This window comes from Meles meles, chromosome 14, assembly GCF_922984935.1.
Source record: "Meles meles chromosome 14, mMelMel3.1 paternal haplotype, whole genome shotgun sequence".
NCBI lineage: Eukaryota > Metazoa > Chordata > Mammalia > Carnivora > Mustelidae > Meles > Meles meles.
The window spans coordinates 85,270,064-85,293,932 of NC_060079.1; the positions used below are offsets into that span (position 1 = coordinate 85,270,064).

The 23,869-nt window shown below is 53.3% G+C and overlaps 1 protein-coding gene across 2 annotated transcripts in view; it reads right to left on the reverse strand.

Annotated features, from left to right (window-relative positions):
* The window catches only part of TUBGCP3 (tubulin gamma complex associated protein 3), a 65,164-nt gene that overhangs the window by 35,696 nt on the left and 5,599 nt on the right, over positions 1–23,869 (reverse strand). For both annotated transcript variants that reach the window (XM_046028272.1, XM_046028271.1), the window contains exons 2-11: positions 19,508–19,615; positions 15,751–15,818; positions 11,504–11,581; positions 9,799–10,016; positions 7,590–7,762; positions 5,476–5,594; positions 4,707–4,832; positions 3,716–3,784; positions 3,258–3,390; positions 2,463–2,629 (exon numbers count right to left, since the gene is read on the reverse strand). In XM_046028272.1, coding sequence (XP_045884228.1) covers positions 2,463–2,629; positions 3,258–3,390; positions 3,716–3,784; positions 4,707–4,832; positions 5,476–5,594; positions 7,590–7,762; positions 9,799–10,016; positions 11,504–11,581; positions 15,751–15,818; positions 19,508–19,615 — 1,259 coding nt within the window. The remainder of the gene's footprint in view (positions 1–2,462; positions 2,630–3,257; positions 3,391–3,715; positions 3,785–4,706; positions 4,833–5,475; positions 5,595–7,589; positions 7,763–9,798; positions 10,017–11,503; positions 11,582–15,750; positions 15,819–19,507; positions 19,616–23,869) is intronic.

A 23,869-nucleotide genomic window follows, 5' to 3' on the forward strand; every position in this document is an offset into this window, starting at 1 on the left:
AGTATTACAAATTAGAAATCAGGTACTAAATTTAAAGAAGATAATTAGCCAGTCTGGGCTCTGACTTTTAATGGGTAGCAATATAAGTATGCCAGTAGGATCCAGACGATTCCTACCCCAACCTCCGAGAAAACCAAGTTCATCAAGTCAGCTGGCAGCTATTAAGAAAATGAGAATCAGGGGCGCCTGGGTGGTTCAGGGGTTTAAGCCTCTGCCTTCGGCTTAGGTCATGATCCCAGAGTCCTGGGATCGAGTCCCGCATCGGGCTCTCTGCTCGGCAGGGAACCTGGTTCCTCCTCTCTCTCTCTCTCTGCCTGTGCCTCTCTGCCTACTTGTGATCTCTGTCAAATAAATAAATAAAATCTTTAAAAAAAAAAAAAAAGAAAATGAGAATCACCCAAATTCATATAGTTTATGTATTAATTATAGGTGGAGAAGGATGTGGAATATAAATTCTTTATTAATAAAAAGGGACAATTTTTCATCTCTTTATAATCTTAATTTTTCTCACTACATAAATCGTTTATTTCTGTATGTCATTCCAGGAAAATCTTGACTCCATTTTATCTGAGAGTGAGATAAAGTCCAATTTCAGTAAGACTCTGGGAACACCTCTATTTCCTGTTAGGTGCTGTGCACTGGAATGTGCCGTATACAGTAGATGTGGCAAAGCGAACGATGGGGGAAGGTCAGCAGTCGAATCTGTGACTCTCCTACGACTCACAACTTTTCTCTAAGTCTGAATAATGTTAACAAAACAGTTAAAAAAATAATTTTAAAAATGCAATCACACAGGGTGCCTGGGTGGCTCAGTGGGTGAAGCCGCTGCCTTCGGCTCAGGTCATGATCTCAGGGTCCTGGGATCGAGCCCCGCATCGGGCTCTCTGCTCATCGGGGAGCCTGCTTCCCTTCCTCTCTCTCTGCCTGCCTACTTGTGAGCTCTGTCAAATAAATAAATAAAATCTTTAAAAAAAAAAAACTGCTATCACAGAGCTAAGATATCCAAATACATAAAACCATCCCAAGATTCAAGTCTAGAAAAGCAGACAAATCCGCCGGGAAAATGGGAAACGTAAGACACAGCAATAGTAGAATAAAAACAACCAATGAACACGGACGCTGGCCCATCTCACTGGGAACCAGTAAGACGCATCACAGGAGATGCCGCGCATCACACGCTGGAGCAAAAGCCGTTCCAAGACCGAGTGGGAGAGCTGAGCGGGCGGGAGCAGCAGGAACCACCGAGGGCCAGCACAGGGGAACGGGCAGCACCGCCCCGGAGCCGGAAAGAGCAGAACCAAGATTTAAAGGATGCCCTCCCAGGGCGAGCAGTGCCACCTCCCAGGGCGGACCTTAGAGAAACCGGTCAATACAGAGAGAGGCACAGGAAAGGATGTTCTTTCCAAGGCCGTGACCGCGAAGACCAGCAGCCGCACAGAGGAGCCGCTGCGCACAGGCGGGAAGTCCACGATCAGTGCGCACAGCAGTACCGCAGGCCGGCAGCGCCGCCACTGAAGGGGCCGCGGGACGCGATGAGCCGCCCACGCCAGCACCTGCGGACGCCACCCGAGGGCTTCAAGGGCACAGCAAAGCCATGACCCGCCGTGGGCTCCGCAGCCATGCCTGTCTGCAAAGGCCCGGCTCCAGCACGAGTATCCGGAAACAATGCGAGCGTGACGCGAAGTTCACGACCGCTCCAAGTTCACCCACAAGACACTAGGTGAGCCCACGAACCCAGGACCGGGGGGCACAAATCGCAGGCACCCCCCACACTCACCAGCGGCCTCCCTCCACCCCACACCCCCGCTGCCGCAACCCCTGCTGCCCGTGAGCCTCCCCCACCGTGGCCATGAGCCCCAGCGGTGCGTCTGCGGGGTAACTGCCCTATTCTCTCCAGAACCCAAGGACGGCCCAACCGCTTCACACGTGTCGACGTGCCTGACGATGGCTGGGAGAGGGTCGCGCCCCTCCCCCTCCATGTCAGAGGAAGACCTTACCATGCGGTCCCGCGGGGCGCAGGGTCCTCGGGAGCACACGTGTGGCCTCCCCGCGGAACAGACCGCACCTACACTGCGCAGCAGGAACACAGACTCCGTCCCCAGCACTGCCGAACCGCAGGGCCCACGTCTAGCTCACGTGGTCATCTTGCAGAGCCACAGAACCTGTGATGCTGCCCCGCGAGGACGAGGGGACGAGCATGGGAGACCCAGTCCTAGTCCCGGGCAGGGGACAGGACCTCCTGAGCTCCCCCCGTTAAAACCGGGCACTAATTCTCCGTGGAGCTCCTGCAGCGCTGCTCGGAGGGAACCGGGGCTCCGAGCTCCGTGCACACTACGTGCGGCGCTCAAGGAAGCGGGCTGGCCTCCCGGGGAGGGGAAGGCTACGGCCACAGGGAGCGGCCCAGCAGGGCGCAGGCGCCCCTGCCTCTCGGAGCTGACCCGAAGCCGGAAGAGGTTCCTTACTTCGTGGTACGTGTCCTCGAGCTCCCCGTCGTAGATCCAGCGATACAGGAAGCTCAGCACGGGGTGGGACACCAGGCTGAGGATGTGCCGCACCAGCGACCTCACGTACGGGTCACCTGTCTTCGTGTACGCGTGCACGGCGGAGGCCAGCTCGCCCCCTTTCCTTCCTGTGGGACACATGGAGGACACCCGAGTTACGCTCCCCGCACGCCCCGCTGAGGCGCTCCTCACCGGCGCACTTCCTCACGAGTCTCACTCTGCCCTCCTGACCCGAAGAGGGAGAGACTATCCGTGCCCACACACTACAGCCCAAGAGAAAAGACAAAGCGGCTCTTGGCCAAGGTAGCGCAGTGAGAAAACGTGCTGAGAAGACAAGCAGAGATGCAGACCAAGAGCCCAGGAGAGGCCTCAGCCGGATGCACACGCTTGAGAGTGTGGGACACACGACTGGAGAGCCCGGACGTGCGCCATAACCTCGGGGGGAAGAGACCCCAGGAAAGGCTGCCAGGTCAGAGGCAAGTAAGAGAGGCACAGACATGAACAGTCACAGCCCGAGGACCCCGGAAGCCTGAAAAGCTAGGCCCTCCCTCCTTCCCTCACGTCGATGAAATACTACGCCTCCACAAATGCAAGGACAGGGCCGTGTTCGCAGCTGGTTATCTCCCCGCAAGTTATCTACAAGCCTGACGTGACCGGCACACGGAAGGATGCACACGAGCAGGCATGAAACAAACGTAGATGACGTTCCCCAAAACCCTCTTTGACATAAGGCAGGTCCAGGAGATGCAGAACAACCTTGGCAGTGGTCCACCAGGGCCGCCAGAGTCTTCAGTCTTATCTTGGGGTCGTACGTCCAAACCAGCAGGCGCCGGAGGGTCAGGCTACTCTCGAGGCCCAAATTCACGCCCTGGTCGTCCTCTAACTGCAGCTGAGAAACCACAAAGACGAAACGTGAAAGTACGAGCCACCAAATGCGTCCATCGGTTCTCAACCCACGTACAGTGAGCGCGAAGCGAACGTCCCTCTGAGAGCAGAGCGGCCCCTTCAGGCTCCTAGTGATGCGTTAATGCGGGAGCCGGGACCCTGACAGCGAGAGCGCTCGCCTCCAGAAGATACTGGAACTTCACAGAGAGCCACGCCTTACAAACACCAGTTTTACCTTTTAAAAGTAATTATGAAGAAACTTAAAAGTTCTACGGAGTTGCAACTGTGTAGCACTGCAAATCCCAAAGACATGAAAAGGCAAAGCTTACCTGCGAATGCAGAACCGAGAGCAACCGGTAGTATTCCTTCAGCTCCTGGTGCAAGGCAGCACAAAAGCTCTGCGGGAAAAAGCAGGTACCATGAAGCACGACCCCGTCCTCACGTGCCACACAGCCTCCCACGCCAGTCGGCGCGGAGTGTGCGGGCGCCGGGGCTTCCACCGTTCAGGTGCGCTGCAGGGTTGAAATGCTGTCGACGGGACCCCGCGTGCTCACGCCCCGCCACGTCTGTAGCTAACGTCAGGGACGTGTCGTGCCTTAGCATGAACTTTGCAGGAAAGAAATGTAAGACACAGATGACAGCTAAAAGTGTATTCACTTTAGACAATAATCCTTTAGGATTATATTCCTGCCAGATCTTCAGGTAGAATCTAAGTTTCTCCAATGTTTTTAATTAGCAATATTGGAAAACTGGCAACTCCATGCCCGTTCCTCCCAATTTTTCACTGTTGCTGCTTTGGCCAATCATCCGCCACACCCGCGTTATTAAAACTGCACTGCACCTCGGCTATCTTAAACACTGCAAAGGTGACAAACCAGAAGCTGTAAGAAAGACCTTCCCTTGGTCCTGAGACAAGAACTTTCCGGAACGAACGCTAGGATATACACCGAGGTATACTCGGTGGAAAGAACCTGCAAAGGGTAAAACCTGTTTCTTTAAACATCAGCCTCCACACCGGTCTGCATTTTTGAAAGTGGCACGCAAGCCGTCACGTGGGGTTTCTTTCAATGCGTTCACGCACTCTCCTGCGTCCACCAACAGCAACCACGAACGACGCACAATCCTTGGCGATCTCTGTCCACACACTGTGGCCTCTGTTGTCTGGAGTGGACCGTGACAGCTACAATGCTCTATGACCAAAACTTCTTTATTTGAAAAGAAACGTCTTTTTAAGAATTACTTTCACAACAAGATTTTAAGTACACTAAGTATTCCCCAAAACGAACGATGTCCTAAATGTTCTGGTAACGATGTACGTACCTGACCCACAAGTCCAAATGAGCGGTCTAGACTCCTCTGGTCGGTGTATTTTCTGATTTTATTGTGCAACCATCCCAACTCCGCAAGTCTGACTGCCGTATCCCTCAAAGATTTACTTAGGTTTGCCTACAAGGTAAATATATCAAGACCTAAAAATTAACACTAGCATTTCAATACTACTTTTCTCAATCATTTGTACTTTCAGTTAACTCTCAGGCTCCAACACAGGGAACTTCAAAGTGCGGACACACCATCAATAAAGACAAAACCAGATTCTGGGAAACAAGGCACCAGGTGCTGGCAGGGAGATAAAGCCTCTGTGGAAGTGTGAGGCTCAAGGGGCACCTCCCTGAGGCCTGACGGGAGGAGCCCCCAGGGCGGCCTATGCCCTCGGCCACTTCTTCCAACAGCCCTGAGCTGCAGGAGGCTGTGGGACAGCAGGTTCTGGAAGGTGAATGCAGGCCAGCAGAGGCACCTTATTGAGAACTGTGTGTCCAGAGCCGAGATGCCAAGCCATACCGGCCCTAGGGTGCCTCTTGACACCACCACACGGGACGTAGGGGGCAGATGAGGAAGGAGAAGGGCCCAAACACAAGCCACGAGCCACGAGCACACAGGAAACCGGACGTCAGGCCCTGACCACGCAGCCAACCCGCAAAGCCAGCTCTGGCCCCCGTCACCCCAATTCCGCCTCGTCACAGCTCCCGCTGGCCTGGCGGGCATCGGCCTCTCCTGCTGGCGCAGGTCCGATGGGGGCTGCTTCCTGTACCTTGGCCTCCACTTTGTAACAGTTCTCCGCGCTGCTCATTTTGATGTTCTTGCCATCTATGCCCTGGAAGACGTACAGGATGTCTCTGACGAGCGCTGCCTCCGTCACTTCCGCAGCCCCTGAAAGACGGTTTTGTAAGAGAGTCATTAGCAAACAAATTCCATTTGAAGACGGAATAAATCTTAGGACACAATTAGTTTTACATTATGCATGTGCAACCACGACAAAATTTTAAAACCAAACAAAAATGAGCCTAAGATGGAAAAAGTATGAAGTTCTACGAAACAGGAATTTTCTTAAAAGGATATGGAGAGCATGTGATTATTTCCACAGAAAGTCTTAAAAAAAAAAAAAAAAAGGCAGTGGGGTACATGGCTGGCTCAGTCGGTGGAGCATCCTCTCTTGATTTCGGGGGCGTGCGTTTGAGCCCCAACTACACACGGAGATGACTTAAAAATAAAGTCTTAAAGAAATGACACACAGCAGCGTGTGGGGACCTAATACACAATCCAGGGGCGACACACACAAGAAGGAGCAGCACAAGTCCATCAGAGAGACAGGTGACGCCTCCCTAAAACAGAGTGTGCAGAGCTGGGTGTTACACAGCGCGCAGACTGACACAGGTCCGTCCTCAACCGCATGAAGAGGAGCAGACAGAGCTGAAAAGTTATGATTTCCATGAACCCTGAACAAAAACTAAGTCAGAGTTTAGAGGACGCCCAATGACAAGGAGGCAATGCCCAGAAATTCATTCAAGTTATCAGGGGGAGGGAAAATGCAACGTGTCTGCAGTCAAGGTCGGCCCCCCCAGAACTGGGGCAGAGAATCAGAAGGTGAGGACAGGTTTGTATTTCAGTCATGGAGAAAATATTCCATAAACATCACCGACGTCAAACTGCCGGTACCGCTGTTCAAATGTTACCCGCCTACCATCATGGACCATTCTGTCTACGTCTTTCCATCAACTACCGCGAAAGAAGTAGAAACACCCAGCTGTAACCGCGGGTGTCTGCTCCCTGTAGGGCGGCTGGTTTTCCTTAGCACACCTGAAGCTCTGAGACCAGAACATACACTCGGCAGCATTATTTCTTCCGGAAGAACTGACCCTTTTGTTGTTACGAACATCCCTCTGGCCTGGAGGCACTCCTGCCACGGCCTCCTGCCACAGCGATGTGCGGACGAGGCCACGCAGTCGTCCTGCGGTCAGCGTCTACAAGATGCGTCTCTCCGTCCCCTCACTTCGAACCGACCTGCGTCCTTACATTTAGGACACATCTCTTCTGAGAGTACGTAACTGTCTCAACAGAATTCTATGTCCTTTAAAGGAAGCGTCTAGTCCATCCACATTGCATGAGACCCTGGACGTGTCTGGCTTCATCTGCCGCCGCAGCTTCCTGTCCAGCCTGCCCTTCCTGCGTCCCTCACACGTCCCTTCCTGCTCCTCCGGACTGACCAGTAACACTGTGACGCCTTTTCATGTTAGCTTTCACATTACACGGGCTTGAAGACGCTGCTTAGAGATCAGAAGCCACAGCCAAGGAGCATCGGAGAAAGGCACTCTTCCCGTCTGGACACCAGCCTCCCAGCCAAAGCCTCCCAAGCCGTCCCGTGTTACAGGACGGAGAGAGGCGGGAAGGGTAGCTGCACGGGCCGGGCTCCGCGCTCTGGGCCGTGTTCCCAGGTGCACACAGACACCCCGGCCCTCGCCTTCTCCATAAGCAAAGACAGCAGCCAGAGGGACTTCTGAAGCTGCAGGGAACGAGCCAACAACGAAGCCCATTCCTCTGTCCGCAGACGCTCATGCTCCAAACACTGCTACTCATAAGGCTCTCCGGAGAGAAACTCATTTCTTTTGGGATCTAGTGGAGTTTTAAGACCCTCCATGTATCCACTTAACCATCAAATTAAATCTTCAGTGGGTTTCTCCAATGTCCCAGGCACTGCCAAACCTCCCAAGGCACGTGAGACCATACTTTGATTCCGAACCTCTCATCATGAGAACCCCCACCACTCGGCAATTGTAAGCAAGGACTCCTCATCAGTATTTTAAGAGAAGGGAAGCATAAATTCTAAATATGCAAAGAAAATCTACATTAAAGTCTATCCTTACTCACCACCTGCATCCCCTTCCCTCCTTGGTCTTGTCATGTTGCGAGAAACAGCGTTCGGGAGACCTTTTGAGGTAGTGGTTTGTGAGGAAGGCTGGTTTGCAGTCAGAGTCCATGCAAGACGCGACCCCAGCTGCTGCCGCAGACCGTCCCCCACTCCGGGCGCGTGGTGAGGCTGTCTGAAAGAAGAAGGAGCATTTCATACCTCCACACACCCAGGCTGCTCACTGGAGACGAACCACTCCTAGAAATCCAGCGTCCATTACTATATCGGATTACGTAATGTTAGAAATCTGGGCTGGGTGAGTGACGCCGCCCTACCCAAACCCATCAGCTGATTGGTCCGGGGGCTCGTTGGGGCCTTGAAGCTGGCAGTCAGGCTCTTACTGAGACCTCCTGCATATTTCTTCGCATGAAAATCAAAATCTATTTCACTTTTCTTTACAAACACATAACATACATTACTCAAACCACTTGGAAATTCACAACTAATTTTAACTTCAAACCTAACCAGCACTGGCAGACCACAGAAGCTGAAAAGCTGGAGTGCTGTCCCCTCTCTGCATGCTCACTTGTCTCCCAGCATTTGCAACGTTCAATACAAAACAAAATATCATAATTTGCAATTAATTCCCAAAATGTACAAATGTAAAGTCAAAGACAAAACCACAAAGGTCAGGACAGCTTTTGATGATGTGGAGAATAAGTCAAAGCTGTTCTGTGAGGGGCGCTTGGGTGGCTCAGCCGGTGAAGCCTCTGCCTTCAGCTCAGGTCATGATCCCGGGGTCCTGGGATCGAGCCCCGCATCGGGTTCCCTGCTCAGAGAAAAGCCTGCTTCTCTCTCTCCCTCTGCTGCTCCCCCTGCTTGTGCTCTCTCCCTCTCATTCTCTCAAATGAATAAAATCTTAAAAAAAAAAAAAAAAAAAGCTGCTCTTTGAAATTCTAAAAACCCAACAGCTGATTTCTGAGGACGTATGTTTTGACACTTGCAATAAAAATACCACTTCTCAGGGCTGCAGCACACAAACGAGCCTCCACGAGGCAGACGGATTCACTCGGTGCCGCGCGGACAGCTCCATCTGTCCCCACCGACACAGTGAGCAGGGAACAGCCCTTTCTCTCTTCTAGCTTCGATGGGAAAAGTCCCCCACAGGACTTGTCGAACTACGACCTTTAATGCAGTTCTAGATTTAAGAGAAAAATTCTAAAGGGCCATTTCAGTTCACAGCTCTACACAGTTGTCTTAGTGTCAGAACAACTATTTCAAATTCCAATGCAAAGGCGACCAAGTCTGTTGGCGCTCAGCCGGGACACGTGTCAGAGAGCACGCCAGAACCTCTTCTGCGGTCTTTCTGGAGACCAGACGGCACGTAGAGCCCACGTGCGGTGCACACATTCGAGGCTCTAGGGACAAGAACCTAAGCCATATTTATGTCACACATTACCTTCCCAGGATGCTATGCTCACGTGGAACACACGCGACCTCGACTCTCTAGTCACTGGTCTGGAAAAACACCCACTTTACGACAGTTGGCTTTAATGTGATGGCCAGGAACGAACCATGCACAGAAACACGTACAAAGACAAGAAAAGCAAAGTTTCGAGTTCACTACTCTATGAGCAGCGGTTCCATTCCCAAGCACAGGCCGTGTCCCCGGAAAACACGGTGAGCTGTGACAGCGCTCCTGCCGCGCGCTCCCGGAGCTCACCCCCAGCCCGAGCAGCACGCGGGGCCGTGACGCTCGGTCCGCAGGAGAGCCCAGCACTTGACGAGACAGCTTCATTTTAGTTTACCTATCTCCTCAACAATTCAGCAAAGAGAACAGCACCATCAGTGAAGGGGACGACACTCCCGGAGAGTCAGTCCGGAAACACAGCCAGGGAAATGTCTACGAGTTGCCGCACAACGACAGGCCCATCCTGCCCCACTTCCGCACTGGGCCTCTGCTAACACGTACTCGCGTTAACAGGGTGAGAGCAGACTACACATCATCACGGTCAACCACAACAGAAGTGCAAAGAATTCCCGTCGGAAACGGTTTTTGGAAAGAGTAAAATCCTGGGAGGAAGCACGTCAGACGCAGTGCCTAGAACACTCCCGGCGCACGCGAGGCTCTACCGAGAGTTTCAGGGAACACACAGAACGCCTGGTCAAAGCCTGAGGGCTCTTCCGTCTCTACTGCTCAAGTGATGTGCGTGTGCAAGCTGGATTTACCCTGGAAGGAGAGACTGTGGCGTTGGGGTCGGGCCGTTTGAGGCGTACACACTTATGCTGCTGACGCCGCTGCTTCCCATGCTGCCGGCGCTCGGGGCCGCCTGGGTGCTGCGGTCCTGGTAGTTGAGCGGCAGAGTCTGAGGCCTGGCGTAGTAGTAGGGAGTCGAGTGAGCATCTCTTGGTAACGCTTGGGCAAAGAGCGCGGCATAGCTGGAGACCTGCAAAGGAAATCCATTAAGAATAGAGACACGGGGCCGCCGGGGGGCTCAGTCGGTTCAGCATCCGACTCTTGGTTTCAGTTCTGGTCATGACCTCAGGGTTGCGGGATCAAGCCCTGCCTTGGGCTCCACACTCGCTGTGAAGTCTGTCTGTCTCTCCCTCCCCTCGATTATGTACTCTCTCTACCCCTAAAATAATTAAATAAAATCTTAAAAAAAACAAAAATACAAAAATGACAGAACACTTCGCAAATCAATAAAGATCACGTGTATTCAGATGTTGGTTCTGATCGGGTTCGTACTCAGGAGCAGTAACTTGTTCTACTGCTACGGCAGGACCGACGCAGCTGCAGAATGTTTTCTAAACTCCAAACTGCCCATTCTTCAGAATCCAAGCAAACTGAAACCCAAGTAATGACTCAAATGTGTCTGCAGGGCTGGCACTACTCTAAATCCAAGCGCTCGTTACTCAGACGGAGGCTTTCCACAGAGAGCCCTTGCGGGAGACCCACAGCGCCCTGCGGTACAGCACCCCTCGCAGCGGACACCCTGGCCGCGGCAGCCCGACAGCTCCTCCGGCACCACACGGGCCACAGACCGCGCCCACGCGACAGCAGAGTTCACACGGGCAGGACCGTAATCCACGTTCGTGATGACACGTGACGACACAAGAAAACCTGAAAGGTCCTCTAGCCCATACACAACGGTGCGGCACGCTCCTGTCAGCGACCTGTGAAGACCGTCTTCCCGCTCTATTCCACGGGACACGGTCACATCTGAGGCAATGACGTAACTCCAGAAAAGTGAGTACCCGGGCTAAAGAAAGAGCGGCAACTGGGGACTCAGTGGGTGAAGCGTCTGCCTTCGGTTCAGGTCATGATCCCAGGGTCCTGGGATCGTGTCCCACATCGGGCTCCTCTTTGCCCAGTGAGGAGCCTGGTTGTCCCTCTGCCTGCCACTCCCTCTGCTTGTCCTCACTGGCTCTCTAACAAATAAATAAAATCTTTTAGAAAAAAAAAAGAAAGAAAAGAAAATCTCTTGACCTTCCATGACTACCAAGAAAACTAGACAAGTTGTTTATTCTCTTATTATTCTCTTAAGCACAGAAGCCAATTCCTATCAAAACTTGGTATCGAGGGGCACCTGGGTGGCTCAGTGGGTTAAAGCCTCTGCCTTCAGCTCAGGTCATGATCCCAGGGTCCTGGGATCGAGTCCCACGTCGGGTTCTCTGCTCAGCAAGGAGCCTGCTTTCACCTCTCTCTCTCTGCCTGCCTCTCTGCCTACTTGTGATCTCTGTCTGTCAAATAAATAAATAAAACCTTAAAAAAAAAAAAAAAACTTGGTATCGATGTCACAGCGAGACCCTGGGATTCTCGCCTTCCTCCGCCCACCCCCATGCAGGCTCGCGCTACAATGCGTGAGTGGATCTTTAAAAGAAAGGCACAAGCTGCTGAGACAGAGAAGCACAAGCCGCTGGAACCTCTCACCTTGTTCGGCTGCTTGCGCGGGTCTTCACTAAGGCTCAGCAAGAGGTAGAGAATTGACCATTTATTTTTCAAAACTCCCTGTTTAAAAAGAAAACAAGAACAAGTTTGCGCTACTTTCCAGTTTTCGCTCTCTCTCTCCTAAATGACATTTCCGAACTAGAAACGCGTGATACCGAGCCCAAGGGCGCTCACTTTTCGGGGACGGCCAACAGCCCTGCCCACTAAACAAGGCTGGAAATAACGCTCTCGAGGGGTCATCCCCCGCTGAAACCGACTCCGCAGTCCCTAATGGGAACGTTTCTGATCACCCTATCCCGGATTCCAGATTAACAGCAGCTCCCCTTAGAATAACTTCTAGAATGACCAACTTCCTAAACTTCCATTAAAAATGCCATCGTAGAACAGGTGACTGCTTCCCGCCCCACCCCCAGCAAAGTGCCATTTGCCACAGAAGAGCATTACAGAAAGAAAGAAAAGGACTTCTAAGCACACGCTGTAAGCCTCAGCATCCTGCATCCGTAAACCCAAGGTTCTGAAGGAAGAGCTGCCGGACAAGCTAACCACCAGATTTCTGCATGAAGCCGCCTTCCGGTTCTCATTCGCTCGACACTCTACGCCACACTGAATCACCGGTCAGCAGCAGCCCACCCTCGGTGTGTCTCTTCCCAGATTTACAGAGTTTCTACTCTATTCATACGGCCTTACCTCCGGATGCACAAGCTGGAGTACATAAACACCTTTTACAAAACTGGGCAGCGGTTCTGTTCACTTTACATAAGTTCTTCATTATACAAAATATGCCTTGGAAGTTTCGTAAAAAAAAAAAGCTTATCTCAGGTTATTTAACTTACGGTCTAACTTAAAAAACTGACTTACAGGGGCACCTGGGTGGCTCAGTGGGTTAAGCCCCTGCTTCAGCTCAGGTCATGATCTCAGGGTCGAGCCCCGCATCGGGCTCTCTGCTCTGCGGGGAGCCTGCTTCCCCCCTCCACCCCCGCCTGCCTCTCTGCCTGCTTGTGATCACTCTTTGTCAAATAAATAAATAAAATCTTTTTTTAAAAAAACTGATTTACACATAATTTTCCAGAAATAATAAACTCGCCAGCCCCAACAGTCCTCACTCTGGTGGCAAAGAGACAAACGAGCAGAGGCACTCTGGCGGGACACAGGACATCTCAGACCTGGGGTGGGGGTCACAAGTGGCCCAACGCTTACAAAAGGACCCCAGAGAGGACGGGGTCTCCTAGAGAGACGGGCGACGCATGCACAGAGGAAGGAGCGGGAACGGCCTTTTCAGGGAAGCGAAGACAGATGAACCCGGCTAACACCAGGCAGGAGCATGGACACTGGGAATGGAATGAAGCCTCAGACGAAGGGGTCTCCCGTGTGGGACCAAACAATGGGACAGCAGAAAGCCTGCAACGGCCTGAATGCACCTGCTGACAGTCCCTGGAGGCTGGCCTGCAGAGGAGACAAGACGAGATGCACGGGAAAGTGCGGTCATCTGGGAGGACACGGCCGAGGGCAAGGCGGGCACTCGGTGACCCAGCATCTGCCCAGACAACCTTCACAGCCCCCTGTGGGCAGGCCCCAGGCTCGGGAACCCCACGGACACAGGAGCAAGGCCTGAAGCCCGTCCGCCCGCATCCGAAGGGCCGCTCCTCAGCGGATCCCATGTCCTTCAGGGTGGGGGACAATCAGCTAAGGGCACTGCCGCTCACAGGAAGCCCGCGGGGGACGTCCTCCACACACAGCCTTCTGCCATCGGCGCCCCCACGCGGGGACACGGGCTTCACTCTCTTCACTCCACAAACAACTGAGCCAGAGGTGAAAAGCTAAGCGACCTCCATCGCCGTAAGCTGGGCTGCACACTGAGGCCTGCCCGACTCCCAAGGGACAGCGGAGAGGCCGCCTGCGAGGAAGGACCAACAAGGCCTGGAACACGGCGGCAGGGGAGGGGGGCGGAGTCAGCGTGACACTCGGGCATCTGGCTGCCCCTTAACAAACAAGGTCACGTTCACCGAAAAAGGAAAACACATAGGAAAGAGCAGGGCGAGCCTGGACAGCCGTGAGCGGCCCCCTGGGGCTGTGAACCAAGAAAATACAGACGGCCCGTCGGTGCGGGGAAGGGGCTGCCCACAGAGGCAGCGTTGGGAAGGCAGCACAGGCTGTCCCGGTGAGCACGCGTCCCGGGGTGGACCCGCCGCCCTGGCCTGGAGAAACCCAGACGACACCCAGGGCAGAGCAGAGGGAGCTGTAAAAGCGTACGGAGCTGGGCACCCACACCCCAGCAACTGGCGCCTGTGCGGGAGGCACCGTTGTCAACAGAACAGCCTGAGGGGCGAGCGAGGCAGGGGCCCTGCAGAGGGGCGCGCACCACGGGGAACCCGGGACCCTCACCAGCAGGCAGGCCCGAGGGACCGGGGAGGACACGGCTTCCCAGAGCCAAGGAGATGGGCATGGCCGTGCTCTGGCCCTGGAGCCAGCACGGAGCCGCCGCCCGGCAGGACGGGGGGAGCAGCAGGGCCTCACCGCCTCGAGCCCCGTCAGCCCCAGGGGGGCCCCAGTGGCCCTCAGGCCCCCGGAGTCCCAAGCAGCGCATGGAAAGCAGGGGGGCGGTCGGCGGGCACAGCCTCAGACGTCTCAGATGCTTCGGACCCGCTTCAGGCCCTGCGACCTAGTGTCGACGTCTCAGGACCCCGACTCCGACGTGAAGCTCAGCCGCACAGCCTGAGCCCGACGGCAAGAGGACACACGAGGCCCGAAGACCCGTAGGGACTTCAGAAGCAGCGGCTGTGTGAAGCGGCTACTACCTCGTGCCGGTGACACAGAGCGTCAGGCGGCACTCATGCCTCCGGACCAAGGTCACCCCTGCACGGCCAGCCACCGGCCAGCCCTGACCCTCCACCTGCCCCACGCCACCCCTCACCCCATGCCCCTTTCTCCTGGCAGGCACCACGGCGCACTCGCTGCGCCTCTAGCCGGCTCGGCAACATCGAGACTGCCACCCGGGAATCCCGGGTCCCCTTCCCCAACAGCACTCCTGCCACGCCCCGAGTCCTGCCCGCGCCTCACAGGATGCACAGCCGAGAAGGGTCCTCAGTGGGAGGACGGGAAGAAACATCGAAGCCAGACGGGATGGCTGCTGCTCTGCGGAGAGTTTTCCAACCAGTTTAGTTACTAGCGTTGTACTACTATGTCCTAACACCGCTCATCTCCTTTCAGCCACGCAATGAGCCAAGCTGATGTGATGGGGGTTAGCCCCAGGAAGCCGGCTGTCTAAAAACACTGTTTAAGAATGAGCATTCAGTGTGCCAAACAAAATTTTGGAAAACCACCATTTTAAATTAGAAGTAAAGAGAGGGGCGCCTGGGTAGCTCAGTGGGTTAAAGCCTCTACCTTCGGTTCAGATCATGATCCCAGGGTCCTGGGATCCAGCCCCGTATTGGGGTCTCTGCTCAGCAGGGAGCCTGCTCTCCCCTCTCTCTCTGCCTGCCTCTTTGCTTACTTGTGATCTCTGTCAAATAAATTTTTTTTAAAAATCTTTAAAAAAAAAAAGAAAAGAAAAGAAATAAAGAGAAAAACTTGAAAGACGAGTCCAATCACTAAGAGCCTTAGGCACAGCTCAGTAAAAACCACTGTACTGGAAGAGCCAAGCATGAAGCTTCTGTGGCCTCTCTTCTCCGTGACGGGCAGGGGACAGCTACGTGAGCTACACTCCTGTCCTGGCAGAACACAGGACTCTCCCCCCCAGTTAATTTTTGCGTGGACAAGAGGGCAGAGGCTTCTGTTTAAGAGAAAAAATGGTTTAAAAAAAACACAAACCACTTGTGTGCAAGTTATCAACATCCAATCACAAAATGTTCAAAATCAAAATTTTTCAGTTATTCACTCAAACAGCCCCGATCGGGGCCTGATCCCAGAACAGGAGCGCGGACCTAGAGCACAGGCTCTCGTGTGATATACAGTGAAGACTCCCACCGGCGTGCTCCCTCCCCACGAGGGAACGGAGCTCTCTGTCCCAGGAGCTCAGCCGTCCCTAATCCCTAGGACTCTCCCCACACAGCTCCCGTCGTCTTCATTAGCAATGTGCCATTGAGTCCATCTAAAACTTACTTTTAACGCTGAAAGTTCTTGAGAAGCAAACGCAATCTGCTGCTAGAAACCGGCACTCGACGCAGACAAGCGAAACGCGGCGCCCAGCCCCAGAGCGGCCCGCCGGCCGCAGCCCCCAGCACGCGCGGTACCTGTGAGTGAAGCTTCCTGTGCAGCTCCGCGAACAAGGCCGCGTCCGCTTCTCGTCTTTGCCGGATAACTGGAAAGTGAGAAGAGAAAAGGAGTGTGTTAACCATGGGCACCAACATCCCTTCTACGGCCGTTTCACCCACGGAAACAGGTAACTGACGTCTGCAAAGAATCCCGAGCTTAAGAGTCGAAATAACTCGCCAACAGCTGACGTTCCAGCTCCACAGACTTGGTCCGCGCATTTAACCTCTCTGACGTTTGTAAAATCTGGACAACGCGAGGCTGCAAGCAGAGTTTACAAGAAAGTTGGCCAAAGTAACAGAATGACGGGACCTTCAGGTTCTATCTGCAAACATCAACAAGCAGTCCGGTGAGGCCAAGCACGACCAGTCTGACTCCTCAGCGACTCCCTGGAACGAGATGCAGAGTAAGAACGCCGTGGCAGTGGCGAATCCAGAGGGCAACGAGCGAAGCCTTCACAACAGCCGGACTCGGAACCGCACGCCGCAAGCGCTTCTGCGGACACGGAGCAGACAGCAGTAAACGTCTTCAGATGCCTGCGCTACACTCACTGGCTCCCCGGAAGCCAAAGAACAAGCCAGGTGCCCGTGCTCTGATCCGTTCCACAAAGGATGAGGCTACAGCTGGGCCCGGGCCCCGAGGAAGGGGACCCCCCGCACCCACACCTGCCACAGGGCACACAGCAGCGGTGCACGCGCCTGCTCTGGAAGAAGACGCGCCACCTTCACCACCGAGCGAACAGCAGCAGGACTGCTGTCTGGAGATCTCATCGGCCAAGTTCACTAAATGGAGCTCTAAATGCTCCAACCGGTTTGCAGACAGACAGTAACTGGCCTGACGGCCAATCCTTCCTCGTGCACACCAGCTGGGAATGGGTCTTGGTATCACGCTCTGACCTTACGAACCCCAGACACCTCCGTCCCATCTGCCCTACCAAGTCGTCCCAGGCAGAAAAGCAAAGCTGCCTTTAAAAAGCATTGTTACAAAATGCTTTCAACTAAGCTAATGCAATTAAAATTCAACTAATTTCCTTTTCAAATATACAAAAATACTCCAAATAGATACGGTCATTAAGTTAAACAAGAGATGTTCTTTCTATAGAATGAGACCAACACTAACTCACACAAGCAGAACAATCGCGGGACAATCATACTGTCCATAACACAAATAAAAGTAAACAGAACATGCACCAGAAAATGATGTTTTATCTGTCAGACTGCAAAACAAATCGTTACTTACAGTGTACCCCACTCACTAATGCGAGAAACTCAGAAATCATTAGGTGTTAGACTTCGTCACACATGATGAGTTTTGCAATTGGTTTCAGTCTAAAACGTGCTAGCATTTTGTATTTTAAGTCCACCATATAAAACGGAAAATGACTTTTGTGTTATTCCAAAGGACAGAACTACCTTAATCCAGTTAATCTACTGAAGACTGTACTCAAGTATCAAAAAGCTTCTACGAAAGATTTAATAAAACCGGACGTCAGCGGTGACCATGACACGAGAGAAAGAGCAGTGACACGGCGCTGCCGGCAGCCGGGCCGCCTCAGACCCCGAGAGCGCGCTGACAGCGCGGGGAGCCCAACAGAGCAACGGCCACCGGGTGGGAAGAGGCAGAAAAGGCACGCTGCGTCGACACACCGTTCTTCAAAGCCGCAGAGGGCACACACACCCCAACTACGCGCGACCACAGCTGCCTTCTTAAAGGAAATCCCAAGACCTCTGTGCAACGTCCACTCCAGCCACGTCACTGCCAGTCCTGTACCTCGGAGTTCAGACAAACTTTTTCTACTCAGTGAGCCAGCAAGCAGGACACCGGTTCCAGACGCAGTGTTCAAGGATTCGCGGGTTGCGTACCACGCCCAGTGTTCTCACATCAGGGGCCCTCCTCACGGCCCGTGGTAACTTGATTCCGTGCTCGCACACATGCGCACCAGGAGGCCTTGAGACGCGGACGTGCAAGGGGAACGGTCTGTTCACACAGTTCCTGACGGCGGAGATGTCACTAATCGTCCAAAATGGAAACTAATCTAAAGTCTGAAATACTAAAATGATCCGAGATGTAACAGAGTTACAGCTCCAGGAGAGCGGGGCGCTTATGTTCAGCTTTACAGACAAGAAATGTAAATAAAAATAAGATTTTAGGGGCGCCTGGGTGGCTCAGCTGGTTGGGCGTCTGCCTTTAGCTCGGGTCATGATCCCAGAGTCCTGGGCTCGAGTCCTGCATCGGGCTCCCTGCTCGGCGTGGAGTCTGCTTCTTGCTCTGGCCTTCCCCCTCTCATTCCCTCTCTCTCAAATAAATAAACTTTAAAAAATAAGATTTTAGAGGTTTACAGCAGTGGAAATCCTCCATTTGTGTCCCTCCCGTAAGTAACACATCACGCTCAGGAACTCCAACGGACAGGTCACTGCAGAGCTGTGCGGAGCAGAGGACGGCCAAGCCAAGGTACCCGAGGCCACCGCCTCGCCAGCAAGGCCACCTCCACCAAGCTGGGCTCCACAGCAGGGCGTGGAGACCACTGGTCAAACGCAGTAAAAGACGCACCAGCTTGGGTGACTAAGCCACAAAGAAGGGAAATCCTAGAAGGCATCATTACGGGTTTGCCAACGCTGAAGTCAGTCCGAAGCCCATTTCGTCCGGGCGCTTCAAAGCCAGGCCAGGCCTCAGCAGGGAGAACGCAGTGACCTTCACGGTAAGGCCTGCTTTCCGGCAGCCGAAGCTGAGCTCGGATAGCCAGAGAACCGCGAGAAGCCGGCCTCCAGAGAAAAAGCACCCTCCAACGGGCACGAGAGAAATTTTCCCACCTGGGCCCTTCTGCGCAAAGCCTCCTCCCTCACACAGTGCCGGGGCCCCACCGCACACAGAGAACACACAGGTCAGCAACCCAGAGCTAATAAAAGCTTTCTTCTCGAAGGTAATGACGTCCACGAGAGCTTGCAGTATAGCTCAGAATGAAAATGGTCACAACTGCTAACGCACTAGAACCGGATGCGGACAATCAGCAGCGGCTACTGCGCCGCTCCATGGTACCTGGTCGGGGCGGGCAGAGGGGGCGCGTAAGCCCTGCAAGCGGTCGGATGCCCCGGAGTGCACAGCAGCTTCATGGCACACACTCGCACATTCTGCTGGAGCGCCTGGGACCGCCTGGGGGCTCCCTCTGCGAGGCCTCTGCCTCTTAATTTGGCTCAGGTCATGACCTCCGGGTCCTGGGATGGAGCTCCAGGTCGGGCTCTGAGCTCAGCGGCACCTGCTCCTCTGCCTCTCCCCCTGCACCTCCCCTCACGCTCTCGACTTCAACTAAATACATAAATCTTGGAAAAACTAATAAAAAAAATTTAAAAACCCTCTTGCACTATGTTCTAATAAAAAATACAATTAAGTTGTCCGTATTTTTTTTTTAAGATTTTATTTATTTATTTGACAGACAGAGATCACAAGCAGGCAGAGAGGCAGGCAGAGAGGAGGAAGCAGGCTCCCGCTGAGCAGAGAGCCCGATGCAAGCCTCGATCCCAGGACCCTGAGACCATGACCTGGGCCGAAGGCAGAGGCTTAACCCTCCGAGCCACCCAGGCGCCCCAAGTTGTCCTTATTTTTAATACACGTTTTATATACACGCTAACAGCACCTGCAATTACACCGTGCCGGGAACCACACGTGTGCACACGTGTGTATGTTTGTGCACGCACGCAAGTTCAAGAATCCTACACACCGTGACACCGAAAAAATACGTACGTTCTTTCTTGATTTTTTCCGCTACAAGAAATTCGTCTCTCTCGACCGTCGGGGCGAAGTTGCTGCCGATGACGCGCACGGCGTACTGGAACTGCTGGGCGACGTCAGCTGCGGGGAACAGGAGGACGCAGGTTACTGGCGGGCAGGGAAAGCGCTCACCGCCCCGCGCCTCAGGTGCAGACCGCGGACCGCGCACCCCCATCTGCCTCCCCCCTCCCGCGGGTCATCTCTGAGCGGACGAGGAGCTACTAAGAAACCAAAGCAAATGCATGAGTAAAGTGCGATTCCACAGACCATGAAAAGGAGACAGCAGCAGGGCGGCGGTGTGAAGAACCTAGGAGACAGATGGTGAACTGGGCCGGTCATCACAAAAAAGGAACAGGGACAGCCGCAGGCCGAACGCGGCCCGTTGAGAGGCAGGCGTGCCCCGGAGAACCCCAAGAAGGTCCAAGGCTGAAGGGATCCGTAAACGTGGAAAACCAAAGAGGATCCTGAGAATCAAAGACCATGTTGGCACCCGGATCGGGACGACGGCTTAAACACAGATGTCTGCCTTCACTCCCGCCAAAACCCCACTGGGAATGAAGAATTCGGTGTTTGTTTTTACAAAAGCAGAAACCCACGGGGCAAAGAAAATCAGGCAGAAACCACACCACAGAGAAGTGAACCGGTGTGAGGAGCGGGGAGGCAATGGACGGGCGGGAACTGGTTCAGGATGGTGAGACTTCAAGTTCCGGGTCCGCTTAGAGGGGGGCGGGGCGCACGACACACACGCCAACAGGAAACCCCGGAGGCTCCGGAAAGGAGGAAACTCCACAACGCAGAAGGTGTGAATGAACCGGGGGAGAGGAGGACTGGCGGGAAATCTGGCTGGAGAACAGGATACTGGGTCCTCTACTGCTTCCCGTCCACCCATACAACCAGGGAGGACCTCGCCCAGGCAAACCAGAGTGTCTGGCTGGACACTAGGACAGCAAGGCCATGAGGCAAAGGCAGCAGAATGAACTCCTTCCCAGGCCCCGGAGTCAACAGCCCTACCTTCCCTCGAAGCACAGCCACCCCGCAGGGCGCACCCCAACGTACACTCGCAAAGCCACTACCAAAACGCAACCCCAGACAGTCCAACAGGCATGACGGGCAGAAGCGCCTTTTCTCCATCGTCAGAAAAACCAGCGATGAGAGAACCAGCAAGGATGGAACCTGAGCAGCCCGGAACCCGCCAGGCCCGTCCAAGCCCACGGGGCACTTACAGAACGCAGGCACGCTCTTTTCAAACACACGGGGACCACTCACCGGCACAGACTATGTTAGGGGTCACAGAACAAACCTTATTAAATACAAAATAACTAAAATTACTCGAAGTGTGTTCTCCACCAATAACAGATTAAGAATTACACCTGAGATTGGTGACAGAAAAATCCTCCCCCATCTGCAAGGCAGACAACATGGCCCTACATAGCACGAGGGCCAGAGAAAGTCTCAAAGAAAATCAGAAAACATCTTGAACTGAATGAAAATGGAAATACAACACATTAAAATATGTGCGGCTCAGCTGAAGCAGTGTTTGGGGGAAAATGTAGAGTATAAAATGCTTTTATTAAAAAGGAAGACGGGTCTCAGGTCAATAATCTCGGCTTACAGAAAAAAATCTAGAAAAAGAAAAGCAAACTAAACTCGGGCCATTAGGAAATAATAAAGATAAAAGCAAAAATCAGGGCCACCTGGGTGGCTCAGTGGGTTAAGCCTCTGCCTTCGGCTCAGGTCATGATCTCAGGGTCCTGGGATCGAGCCCCACATCAGGCTCCCTGCTCAGCAGGGAGCCTGCTTCCCTCTCTCTCTCTGCCTGCCTCTCTGCCTGCTTGTGATCTCTGTCAAATAAATAAATCTTTAAAAAATTAAAAAAAGCAAAAATCGATAAAATTTAAAGCAAAAATAGGAAAAATAAAATTAGTGAAACCAAAAGCTGGTTCTTAAAAAAAGAAAATGGAACTGAGAAACAAAATTTGTGATCAGGAAAAGACAAACACAGATTCAGGGATTGAAGCGGCAATACTGTCAATGATCCCACAGACACTTCTGAAATCGAAGGTCAAGTCCCCTCTGCAGCCGCCCACCTCAAGGGGCAGGTGCGCCATGACGCCCAGCTGGTAAGCGTGGGCTGTGCGGCGTCTGCCCAGCCAAGAGGGGAGCATGGGAGTGGGGAAGAGCTCCGGGCAGAGGAGACAGCTGACAGACACGCCTCAGCCAGGCGATCCAGGTCAAGACCACAGTGACCACGGTGACGGGCGCCCTGACACCATACACCCCAGATATAAGGCGATGAGAAGGGCACTCTGGACTCTGGGGCCTTCTGCCCAACAGAAAGAATCACAGTCTAGTTACAAGCGAAAAAAACACCAGCTAAATCCCAACTGAGACGTTCTATAAAGTAACTTTTAATCCTCAAAACTGCTCAGCGGGGAGCCTGCTTCCCTCTCTCTCTCTCTCTCTCTGCCTGCCTCTCTGCCTTGTGATTTCTCTCTGTCAAATAAATAAATAAAATCTTTAAAAAAAAAAAAACTGTCAAGGTCGTCAAAAAAATAGTAATTTTTAAAGTCTGAGAAACTATCAGAGCCAACAGGAGCCCAAGGAGACAGGACAGCTCAAGGTCACAGGGTACCCTTGCAGGAAGCCTATAGGAGCAAAGGGACATCAGGCAGTAGTGAGGAAATCTACGGAAAGTATGTAGTGACTGCGTCGTGAGAGTCACTCGCTGCGCGACCGGACCGTCCTAATGTAAGCCGCCGGTAATGGGAAAGGTGTGCAGTACAAGGGGAGGCTCTATGGTAGTCCCCATTTCTCTGTAAACCGAAACTCATTCTAAAATTGAAGTTTACTCTTAAAAACATACTGATTCTAAACCCCATCTTTCACCAATCAGGATGTACTGATCTGGAATGGGGCCATGGTATACCATGTCTTCAGGGGCACCTGGGTGACTCGACTCTGGACTTCAGCTCGGTCATGAACTCAGGGTCCTGCGACAGAGCGGCGAGCAGGGCTCGCATTCAGCAGAGGATGCTTCAGATTCCCTCCTCCTCCCTCAGTCCCACCCCTCCCCCTGCCCTGCTCACTCTTAACAAATAAAATCTTTCCTTAAAAAATAGGTTTTTAAAGCTGTTTCAAAAACTTTAAAGAATAAAGCAAATTAAATGGGGGGATGGGTTTCTCTGGTAAACTCAGAAAAGAACGTCAGCACACGCCACACAACATATACAAGAATCAACGCAAATTGTGTCATAGTAAGCATAAAACATAAGCCTACAACACTCTGAGGGGGGAAAACCAAGAGAAGCTATCTTTATGACCTGGGGTTAGACAGAGATTCTACATAAAATACCAAAACCCTCAACTATAACAAAATGTGATATACTGGAGTCCATCCACGATTAAACTTCTGCTGTGCCAAGGGTACTGTTAAGAGAATGAAAATACTCAGAAAACATTTGCAAAACTCAGAAAAGAACCCAGATGCACAGAGAGAACTCTCAACGTGCAGGAAAGGGGGTTAGAAAACAGCCAAAACAAAAGCGAAAGTTCCCAACAGACAGTTCACCCTGAACGGCAAAGAAACACAGGACAAGCGGCTCGATGACATTCGCCATCAGGGAAACACAATTTAAAGCCAGAACGAGCTGCCATCATTGGTCCCTTAGAAGTTAGAGCCACAGCAGTAAAAAGTGGCCACCACCCCGCAGGGAGCCCTCCGGCTGGGAGCTCTCCTCACGCGCCCACCGCGGCAGGGTCTCCAAAAGCTACGCATGCGCTCCCCGTGGGCAAGCAATCCCATGCGGGGGTAATCACTCCTCGGCCGCCATCCACCTGAAGGAGTCCCCTCGGCAGCTCGGTCAGCACGTCCCAGTCTTGCACCCTGAAATTACCCAAGTCAGAGTGATCTTTTTAGAACCTAAGTAGTATCACTGCTCTGCCTGAACCCTCCCAACACACCCCGAATAAAATCCAAACTCACCAGGACGGCCTGCCCAACCCGCCCTGGTCACTTCTCCAACGTCCCTCCCGCCCCCTCCCGCCCCCTCCTGCCCCCAGCTCTGGCCGCGCCCAGCCACGCCCCGCCACACTTCTCGGCCTTGCCCACCCTGGGGCACATGGAACCTGCGACCTGCGCAGACCTGGGCCATCTTCCCCAACACCTTCCTGGGACTCCTTCCAGCACGTCACTTGGATCTCTATCTAAACGCTGCCTGACCCTCAGGGGCCTGCCCGTCCCAAGCACACCCAAGCACGCCCAAACACGCAGGCACGCGGGGCAAGCTCGGAGCACACACTGTGTTCCCGACTCGGTGAGTACAGGGGAGGGGGCAA